The 11599-nt window shown below is 34.7% G+C and overlaps 1 protein-coding gene across 1 annotated transcript in view; it reads right to left on the bottom strand.

Moving 5' to 3' along the window:
* Positions 1-5428: 5428 nt before the first annotated feature.
* Positions 5429-11599, bottom strand: part of LOC116095125 (rho GTPase-activating protein 20-like) — a 12770-nt gene continuing 6599 nt past the window's right edge. Inside the window, exons 4-6 of the mRNA XM_031376675.1 lie at positions 11057-11098; positions 9818-9899; positions 5429-5697 (exon numbers count right to left, since the gene is read on the bottom strand). Of these exons, the coding sequence (XP_031232535.1) occupies positions 5599-5697; positions 9818-9899; positions 11057-11098 (223 nt within the window). The 3' untranslated portion in view covers positions 5429-5598. The remainder of the gene's footprint in view (positions 5698-9817; positions 9900-11056; positions 11099-11599) is intronic.

The following is an 11599-nucleotide window of genomic DNA, read 5'->3' on the forward strand; positions in this document are numbered from 1 at the left end:
AACAAAATAACCCAGACTCTCAGGATAATTTGGTATTCCTGTCTCATTGTAAAAGCTTATCAAACTAGGCTTAAAATTCATGTCTAATTACCTTTTTGAAAATATCATTTGCCAGTACATCATTGTGGAATCTAGGAAGGCATAAGATATATGGTGCTATCCTAGCAGATAAGATGTGAGATGGCATTTTGTTAACAGAAGAATTGCTCGCAATTTTGTGCAAGATCTTAAAAAGTTGTCCCAGAAGACCAGCATTGGGTTCCGGGAGTATTTCTAAAAGACTGAACAAAGGGACAGTTATTTTAAAACAAGTTTACTTAATTTATAAATATGAAGGAAGGGGACAGAGTATTTGTACCTTATGTATGAATCTCCATGAATAAAATGAAAGTAAGAATGTATTCTCAAAATATTGCTTGAAATGTTTCCCCAGATTCGGAGGGAAAATAACAAAATTAAGTGGAGTAAAAAGCTGAGATCATAACCATGGTCTACTGTGACTCCTCAAGTCATACCTGTTGGAAAATCTTCCATGTTTGTGAACAACTGAAACCTTTTTCTGTCAGTCGGGATGTTTAGTGAATATTTCTGGGATATATAATCTCTAATGTATGTAAGTAAATATTACTTCTATTTTGTTGATATTGTTGATGTGCTGTCCCTGTTTTAATATTTATTCTCTAAAGAAATATTAGAGAGTATGGATTGTGTTTTGGATATGGTTTTCTAGGAAGTATGAAACCTTGGCTTTTTACATTTCTGATGAGTCACCAATATGATTAAAGTCTTGATTTGCCTTTGCTTCTGACACAGATAGAATGTCAGTGCTACAATCACAGCAGGGTTTATAGCCACATTGACATGAAAGGACTCCAGATCCTTCCAGGCAATCAATTTGGAAAAATCTAGACATGAGGGATACATGTGAATGGTCTGTGGGTTGAAATACACATACAAAGTAATGCCAAGAAACTAAAAAGAGGACTAAGTTCTTGGGATTTCTGAAACATCCATGACTTACAAAGCTCTTCTAAATGTTAGAATTAAAATATTTTCAAGTTGACACATTTCAATCAATATTTTGGAATGTGCCACTCCACATTTGTCTTTTCACTGACTGAGTACTGCTATTATGTCCACCTTATATAAAGCAAAAAGATCACATGATTTTGACATATGCCTGTACTTTCAGCATTCATTGATTGAAACAAAAAGGACTGAGAGTTCCTTAACTGCCTGGACTCAATAGCAGTACTCAGTTGCATAAAGGAAAATGAAGTCAAATGTGTGGGTTGAGTTTGCTCTGGTTATTATCTAGTGTATTAAAACACTGAAAATATATATTGAAGAAAAATAAAAGTAGACCAGCTTCAGATTCCTTCAAATAATCAAAATATCCCTATAGATTCTTTTGATGATACATGAGAAAATTCTGAACAATAGTTTTCTCTGATCTCCAAAACCCAATGTTACTGTCACTTGTCTGAAGGTCACTTTATGCATTAGAACCTTTTCATTAGCTTTTTTAAAACTTTTATTGTGTTATGATGAGAAAAGTTACATGATTTCAATTTATCTGAATTTGTTAACATTTAAAAACATATTTTAAGTAAATAGAATTAAATCACATCCTTGTTTCCCTTTTGTACCCCAACTCCTCCCAGAGACCCCCCCTTCAATACCTGCAATATCTTTTTTTGTCATATTCCTTAAAATTTATAAAATATTATAACAATAAAAATTAGTATTATAAAAGTTGTTTGATATAAAACAACAATCAATTTAACAGTTTTGTATATAGCAATACTGAAAATACATATATTTTTCTCAATATAAATTTTAAATAAGTCCAAATATATTAACTGTATATTTCAAAATAATGCATCACTACTAGTATTTTCTTAAATGAACATAAATATATAAAGACTTTTTGTTTGCTTGCTTGCTTTATATTTAGTAGAGCTTAAAATTTTGGCTCTTACTGTGATACAAGCCCAAAATAAGAACAATTTTTAGACACTGTATTTCATTGTAATATTGGTACAATAGTTACAAACATCAAGCAAAGCATTCAGTCTCACTCTTTGTTGTTCTCTTACAAGCCACCTCCCAAGTTAATTATCTATGTTTCTTTGGGGTATATAAATACTTAAAACATATAAGCTGTTCTGAAAACCATAGTATAGTGTAAAAACATGAAATAAACAATACTACTAATAGAGAGGCTGAGATAGGAGAAGCAAGATTTCAATACCCTTATGTTGTACACAGCAAGACACTGTCACGAACAAGCAAGCTGAAAGTGTATATACATTGTACAATATTGGATATATTTCTTCAATTACCAAATTAGAGACACCATTGGATGACAATCAACAAATTTCTAATTCCTCATATTTTTGGATTTCAATCAATTAGGACATATTGGTAATATTAATATATTAAGAAGTTAATTGTCACTTCCTATTGTTCTTGTTGTAGGAGGTGGAATTAGCTTTTTAAAAGATCATCCTTGCAAGCCCACTTGATCTCAGAATTTTTAATCTTATTTACTTGGCAATAATTTAGTGAGAATTTAAAAAAAAAAAAGAGTCAATAGAAGGAATAGCAGGTGATTTAGTCGGGAAGTCTCCAATAATCTGAATATGATCCCTCATTCAGTGGAAGAATTGCTGGTCATAATGAGATATTTCACTGTATATTGAACTGCATATTTCACATGGACTCATCGATATGGTTTCATTTACAATTTTCATTAGAAAAAAGAATCTACATAGTTTGAAGTAAACAATATTTTTTGTTTGTTTGTAAGCTGTGCACTTTTTTATCAAAACGGTCTCAAGTTTGTTTACAGGCCAGCCCTGGGTGCCTCCACACCTCAACCCACTCCCAGGGAGACCAAAGCCTTCATACATCAAGTTGGGGGACTTCATCATCTTAGGAATGGGGGTGGCTTTTGGGAGGCTGAGGAACTTCCTGTAGTCATATATTTCATGGATACTTGGGAGTGACTACTAAAACAAAAAAACAAAAACAAGCAAAAACCAATGTAGACTCCAAGTCCTCAGCCACACTGTAGAGTTTTGGGGGATGTTTGATCCAACCTACTGCTGTTATCTTCACCTTTCCAGCTTTTAATCCTGACTCAAATGTGCCAAAACAAATATTCTTTAAAGTTACCAAACTTATTACTGCTTATGAGAAATCTTCACACACACACACAAAAGAAAAAAGGCTTGTGACCACAGTCCTTAAAGACACTGAATGGTTCTTTGAATGTGTTTTCCTTTTAGTTTTACTTGTTTCTGTTTGTAACTGTTTTGCTCTGATGTATATCTTGGTACCATATTGGGACTGATACCTGAGAAGGTCAGCCCAGGAAATCTGATCCCCTGAAACTGGAATTATGGATACCTTTGAGCTATCACGTGAGTGTTGGGATCAATGGAAAATTTCTTTTGCTAGTAGGATTTTCTGTAATGATAACCAAATGATTTTCTCACTTATTTCCTTCAGAAAACAAGATATCTAGAGTTTTGTTTTGTTTCTCTTTTCAGGAAAATTAGGTTTCTCAAGTGGTAAACACAGAAGGTTTCTGTTATTATTTTTTGTCAGACAGCATTCTTTCATAATGAGATGTTATCTATTCCTGAAGACTATAATAAAGTTACTAATTATGAATTTAATAAATGAGATACTGTTTATTTTGTTTTCATTTTTGTTTCTTTTTAAGACTAAATAATGAAAACATTGAGATTTCAGGGATAGGCCATAGAACTCAGCTAGTCCTTCCTTAGATTTCCCTGTAACATACCTTGGAGTGCTCTTGGAGCTTCCTCAAGGCCAGGATAGAACCACAGTTGGTAATCTTCACTGTTCTGAGAGCCAAAAAGAACCAACTGTCACAAATAATCTGAGAGTAGAGTCCTGAAGAATCTAGTGATTTTCTTTACTTACAATTTCCACCTCTCTAGCATGGAAATTATTAGGAATTTAATATTAATGGCATGTCTTCTGAACACAGGTTCGAGGCATCAGGACTGATTTCAGGAGAAAACCCTGAAGTACTTTCCTTTCCTTTCTGAGGGAACCTTAGTCTACTGATCCACAGTAGAATAAGAAAAGGCACTCAGCCATCAACATTAACCAAGACCAATATTATTACAAAATGACTCACATAGGTCTCTCCAGTCTGTCAGTGGAATAGTGAATGTTGATTTGACATGAACACACAATCCAGTACCCAGAGAGTCATATACTCACAGTGATCATGATGACTTGATAAAGAACATTTGAAAGATATGGTTTCCTTGGAAACAGTGAGAAAAACAGACAAAACAAAACAAAACAAAAACAGAGAGGCTTTAAGTGTGCCTAGGAATACACACAAATATTGGCTTTCATTCAGAAATAGCCAGTCTGTGGAGAGGATAAAGTTGCATCTAACCTGGAAAATAAGTATACTGGAAAGAAGTTCCACAACATAATTATTGCATGCAGAGTTATGAATCCACTTGAAACAATCATATAGATAGAACACTGTTGAAATAGTTAGCAACCTCCAGGAGTGACTGAAATAATATGCTCTTCTTTGAGTTATCGTTAATTGTACTTTCTTGTTGATTCATGATTACAAGCAAGAAATTGTCCCATGGAGTTCTTAAGTATTACACTACAGGACAAAAGTCCATTCAAGCAGACACTCAAACCTCCACCCACCCAAATATACAAGGAGACTAAAGAGTGATACAGACAGGGAAAGGGAGAGTGACAGAGACAGAGAAAAAGACTGACTCTCATAGAATCACCATACAAACAAGAAGTGATAGAGAGGGACATACACAATACAGAGAAACAGAAACACACACAAAGAGAGAAAGAGAGAGAGAATTACAGAGATACACATTTATAAACAGAAAGACCAAATATATAGATATGTAGAGAGAAAGAATATAGCTACATATATACAAACACATTTATTAAAGATAGAAAAACAAACAAAACACACCAGAACATGCACACTTATACCTCCATACACAGAGAATGAAAACAAGAAGGAATGGGAGAAGAGAGGAATCATATACCATAAAGGAAGTGCAAAAAATTTTAATAAAGAGGAAGGAACAATGGAAGGGAAGGAGGGAGAGAAGGAGAGGGGAGGGAGGGATGAGGGGAGGGAGGGGAGAAGGGAAGGAGGGAGGGAGAGGGGAGGGGGAGGGGAGGAAGGAGGGAGGGAGGGAGAAAGGAAAAAAGAAACAAAGAAAGATCTTGTCTCTAAAATTGGCATACTTTAAATCAGGAGTGTGCACATAACCAATTAATCTCACTTTATTACAATGTATCTTTATTGTCTAGTGATAGTAAAAGTATAGCTTAATACCATTGGGCTATGTGTTTCATTTATATAGAAGCCTAGACAAGAAATTCAAGGAAAATGCTTCTCAAGACTATTATTAAATCTTAGATGCCTTCAGTTCCAAAAGGAGAAGATTATAAAATATGATTTGTAAATTTACCATGATTAAGTTACATCTGTATTATTTGTATGTTTACACATTGGCACATATGTGGATCTCAAAAAGAAAATTCAGTTTTAACTCAAACTTGAAAATAACTTACAGGCATTCTTATCATTGGTAGTAATTTGTTGATAATGTCATTCACCGTCTCGATGCCTGTTGTTGTTACATATAAAGGCTATGAAAAGTACAGAGAAGAATGATATAAAATAACTTTTAAGTTCATGATTACAAAATGAGTTAGTGTCTAATCATTACTTATAATGTACACTCTTTAATGACAACTCTAATACAGAATAAACATCTTGTTTTCTTCCCTTGAGATAATTCTGGGAGACTGTCAGTCTATTTATTACAATATGTGATTGGTATTCAAACATAACTATAACAGGTTGTGTATGAGAAAGGAAGACTGAGTAGCCATGGGTACAGGAGCTCAGCATCCTGATTTTCTTTCATAATGGTGGTGGACAAACAGGGAGAGTGGTTTAAATAGAGCACAACCTTTTGCTTCCTCCCCATCTAGACTTCCATCATTTACACCCTTCCTTTCATGCACAGAATGTACAGAATTCTAGAAAAATCAGGATAATTGGCAGCTGCAATTACAAAAAAAGAAAACAAACAAACAAAAATGAGTGAGTACTCTCTTCACATCATGCTTTGTATATAGTTAGATGGTGTACAGATACTCAGTACTGAAATCTGTAAAGGTATTAGAGTTAGGAAACCAAAATGAATATTTTAGAGTTACTCCATCACTTAATATTCTCAACAACAAGCAAGGTGCTTGTATTATTAGCTCTGTATTGTGTCTCACATTTAGAATCTGTTGCAGAGACCTAGGGAGACAGCAAGAAGAAAACAGCATGAAATCAAATGATTAGAATCTGAGAAGACACCACTGATATACTGGAATTCTAATACATTACCAAAGTGTATGACAGTGAGTAGATAGACATATCTTTATGAAGATAGTGTCTATAGTATCAGCTATATGCAATAAGCATTGTAAGTGTCTAGGAAAAAAATCCCCTAAATAAGAAGCAAAGCACAAGTGACACCTCACTATCCATAAACTACCTTGAACCAAGACCAATGAAAACACTTCATAAGCCATCTCTTTCACAGAGTTTTTATTTGTCTTCCAACAGCTGGGCATAACCTATTACCCTGAAAATAATTGTGTGTATGTATGCGTATATTGCTGAAGATACATTCGAGATTGAGCATAATAAATTTTTAAAAAGTAAAACTTTCTATTATTATAGAAATCTACACAGGAGATAGAGAAATAATTCACTTAGGATTTTCATTGACAGTGTTGTAAAATATGGTGTTTTCAGAGCATTTTGAACATATTAAGATCTAACTAGTGATTGCAAAGATATGTGCATTTCTTCCTGATGGTGATGTTGTTTATAAAACAGACACATTTCAAGAGATAGCCTTTTTAAACAAAATAGTTCCAAAAAGACTGTTTTGAAAGTATGAAAATGAAAGACAACTGGTATTTTTTGTACATGTTAAAATATTTCTTGACTCATGGTGAACGAGGGATATGTAAGTAATTCTCAGAAGAAAAGATCAACATTTGAGGAAAAATAGATTTTTTTGTTTTGTTTTTTCTCTGTGTAGCCTTGGCTATCCCGGAACTCACTCTGTAGACCAGGCTGGCCTCGAACTCAGAAATATGCCTTCCTCTGCCTCCCAAGTGCTGAGATTAAAAAGCACGCATCACCACCGCCCAGCGGAAAAATAGATTTTTAACAACTGTTTCTAAGATAGATAAAAAATATATATTTATTGTAGAAAACAGGAACTATACCCTCAGATAAAAATAAAAATACTGTAAATATTGAAATTACACATTAATAAACTAAATGTGAAACAGGGAGGTGTTGCTATCACAAACAAGTTATGAGTTTCAAAACTGATTACTTAAAGCCATGTAGCAAAATGCCGTCCTCCAGCCATGGCACAGGCATTGACTCAGGAGGACAGTAAAGTTAATTGTTATCCATGCAAAATATAATTCAAAAAGTCAATATTTTATGTATTTGTATTTGAAGTCGAGTAGGAAAAGACATGTGCAACTTAGGGAGAAGTTTGGGGATATCTTGGGATTTATGCAGGTGATTGGGAGTGGATTTCTATACATATATGCAAATATCAAATAAAGATGATTCTAAAATCACTTGCATTGATGTATTTTAAAATATAAACAGAGTCTGAGAGATCTATGTTCAAACCTTCAGAATAAGAGAAAAAAGGGAAAATTGGGAGGAAAAGAAACCCTTAAGTAAGAACAGCAAAAACACTTTCCTAATTCATCCATAGAAAAAAATACAGGTTGATCTTAAGTGTAATAAAATACCTAGATGATTCAAAGAACTTTCAAACCTAAAAGGCCAAACTTTAAACCTAAACTCAAAGAAAACCACCAAAAATTTGACAAATATAAGAAGGATCATTGCTGAATACTCACTAGAGAACATGAAGAAAAAATTGATGAAGGCATTAGAGGAAAGTTTTATGTTCTGAAAAAATCTTTTCAAGGTCCAAAGGGAAATAAACATATCATCACAGGAAGAAAAGCTAAAAAGTATCTATTAGCAATCTTCTGAACTACACAAAAGGTTGTTAATAACTATGGCAAGGTAAAATATGAAAGCACTAGAGTCGTGGGTGAAAATCAGTAAAAATGTTTACTTCAAAGGAATCGAATCTAAGTCACAATGGTTTTGAAAGTCATAAGGGAGATTGCTCATGGACCATCCTGAGCATTTGCCATAGCTGAAACCAAGCAGCAGAGGCAAGAGAGCATCTGCCCAAAGGATGATCTGCTCTTCTGTTCTCTGTCCTGAAGACACATCTGCTTCAGTCAAGCTAGTGAGTGTTCTCCTAATTGACATCACTGGTTGGAAATTACTTTTCCCTTTAGTTACATTTTGTATAACCTAGAAAGTATGAAGACCAAATTGCAAGGTGATCATTATGCACATCTTGGTAAGTGGGGTGCAATTTCAACAGTGACATGTTAGATTATTGACTCTAGGCACATTTTCTACACATTAGCATTTATAAAAGTCAGAGAGATGGTGATCCTCTGAGCAACATTCTATTCTGCTTTACAGTAGGGATGGACTTCAGTGCCCTGCATACTACATAACAGTTAAATTTCTGATCTGCACTAAACCCAATGGTAAAAATGGAACAATAAGATAATATAAGAAAATAGGTAGTTATTTATGGCTATGTGTGTAACTCAATGATAAAACTACTATGTAGTGTGTGTTAGGCCATTAGTTTTACCCTAAACACTGTATACCTGTCTGACCACACACACACACACACACACACACACACACAGGAAAACACACACACACAGACATAAACACACACACTCATACAGACATACACACAAACACACACAGACACACACACACATACACACAAACCAATGGTACGTTAATAAAAATTATTTCTAAATGGAAGTACATAAAAAGATATCCCTATACCTACAATATTGAAATAAATACAAGGATAAAGAGCCATGGTTTTATAGTTGTCCTTCCAAAGCAGGTTTGAGGATGCACAGACACATATTGAAGGAGCAGAGGACAGAGGTAAAGCAAAACAAAGTCATGAAACATGTGGATTTGGAGAGCATAATTCTTGATAATATTTTGCTCTGTTTAAGATTTATTTATGGTTGTCTTATATAATAACAATTATTTTTGATTAGAAATATTTAAAAATAAATAATTGAACAACACATAATTTAATATATAAGCAATAAGAATTCAAGAAAACACACTTCAATTCTAATAATAATACTTGGCTTGGAAATGTATGCTGTTGCAACTACCTGATGTAATCTTCAGTCATTTAAGAAAAAATATTTTGCTGGGCCGTGGTGACTCGCATCTTTAAACCCAGCACTTGGGAGGCAGAGGCAGGCAGATTTCTGAGTTTGAGGCCAGCCTGGTCTACAGAGTGAGTTCCAGGACAGCCAGGGCTATACAGAGAAACCCTGTCTCGAAAAACCATATATATACTCCCTCCTTTTTGTTGCTTTAGCATGCGGATCACTCTAGCTTCATGTTGCTTTCTATACATACCATATAAAAGACACGTGTGCATGCCATATACATACAGCTTTTCAATATATGTAAATTCTTACTATCTCCCCCTCCACCCTATTCTATGTCCCCATCTTCCATTACTCTGCAAGCTGCCTGTCTCTCTGGTAGTCATGAACTTGAAATATCAGTTTTGGATTTGTATTCACATACACTGTCACAGCTTGTGATGTCCTCAGTGAAAATCTTCAGTGAGAAATTTTTCTTGATATCCTTCTTGGCTTCATCAACGGCTCTGCTCAAATGCAATAAAAACACACGATATAGTAAAATTAATTTGTTAGTAGCTTATTTTAAGCTAATCACTCAATATTTCATAAGTATCATCTTAGTGTTAAATACAAGACAATCAGTTCAGCAATATGCATTATTGGATTGGGAAATATTTAAAAGTGTTTCAGAATCAAGGCATGGCCAGGTAATAGCATATTGACCTAGGAAGCACAGCCAGTCCTCAGAACATTTTGTTTGCAAGGTTGTTGTCAACTTGACTTCATCTGGAATGAACTACAATCCAGAAATGGAGGGCACACTTGTGATCCAGATATTGAGGCTGGAAGACACAGGCTTCTGACCTGGACCTTAACATGGAGATCTTGAGGCATAGAAGCCATAAAAAGCTTAGGCCCAGGCAAGGTAGAACACATATATCATTAATCCCTAGAGACTGAGGGAAGTGGATCTGAGTTCAAGGTCAGCCAGGTACAAAGCAAGGTTCCTAGCTAGGTGTGATGGTACACACCTTTAATCTGAGCCACACTTTCTGATGAGGCTTCTGTAAAGACATTGGAAGAAGAAAGACTCCCTCTTCTTTGCCTGCCTGCACAAACTGCCAGCACATCTGTTGATATTTACTTCTTCAGGATCCCAGTTTATATAGAAAACTGGGTGAAACAAACTAGGCTCATAGACACAACTATGAGATTTTTTGACTTCCCAGTCACAGCTGCCCATTGTTGGGTCAGTTGGACTACAGACCATAAGTCATTACAGTAAATTCCCTTAATATTTAGAGACAGTCCATAAATTCTGTGGCTCCTGAGAAAGTTCTGTGACTAATTCACAGGGAAAAGGCAAAAATCTGCTTGACCTCACAGGAGGAAGTAGTAGAAGGTTTCAATGGACATGGCAGGGTAACATCTATGGAGTGCAATTTCAAGTAAGACAGAAGAGTACTGTTCACTCCAATATAATGAGACGATTAATGCAGAACTTCCTCAAAATTAAATGAAATCTGCGATAGACAGGAGAATCTATAGTAGTATCCAGTGACCATCTAATCAACAACATATTTGGAGACATTCTACCAAATATATTTTTAAGAAAGAAATGAATCACAAACTGCAATTTTCCTATCTGTATGGAATTAAAGTATAATCACAAGTAACATACCTTGTGAGATAGTAATACCATCGTTCTTTTTGTTCTTTCGAACTGTAATGTTAAAAGTGAAAAACAAGATTAGTCTTTATAATACTAAGACTTTTAAGATTATTGCTCATAAAAATTATTATAAACCAAAGGCCCTCATGAGAGTGTAGCTGCAGATGGTATTCTCCACTCGACTCCCTTTCTGAGTGACTTGTTTCACTGGAACCCTTGTATGACAGGAAGTTGAATACAGTGTGAAAGCTAGTTGGGAATGTCAAGAATTGACTATGTTCCAAGAGCTATGTGACTATGGGTGGGCCAACAATTACTCCTAGCTTAAGTTTTATATGTATAAAAGGATAATTAAGACAGCATCTTCTTAGTGTGAAGCCATGTTCATATAGAAAGGGATCATTATTCACACTAAACCACAGGTAAGGTACACGACCTTTAGTTACAACAAACAACCCAGGGAGAATAGCTTTTAAGAAAAAAATATTTACATGTAAATTTCTCCTTACCCAGTTTCCCCTCCAAAAAACAAACAAACAAACAAACAAAAAC

This window comes from Mastomys coucha, unplaced genomic scaffold, assembly GCF_008632895.1.
Source record: "Mastomys coucha isolate ucsf_1 unplaced genomic scaffold, UCSF_Mcou_1 pScaffold17, whole genome shotgun sequence".
Lineage (NCBI taxonomy): Eukaryota > Metazoa > Chordata > Mammalia > Rodentia > Muridae > Mastomys > Mastomys coucha.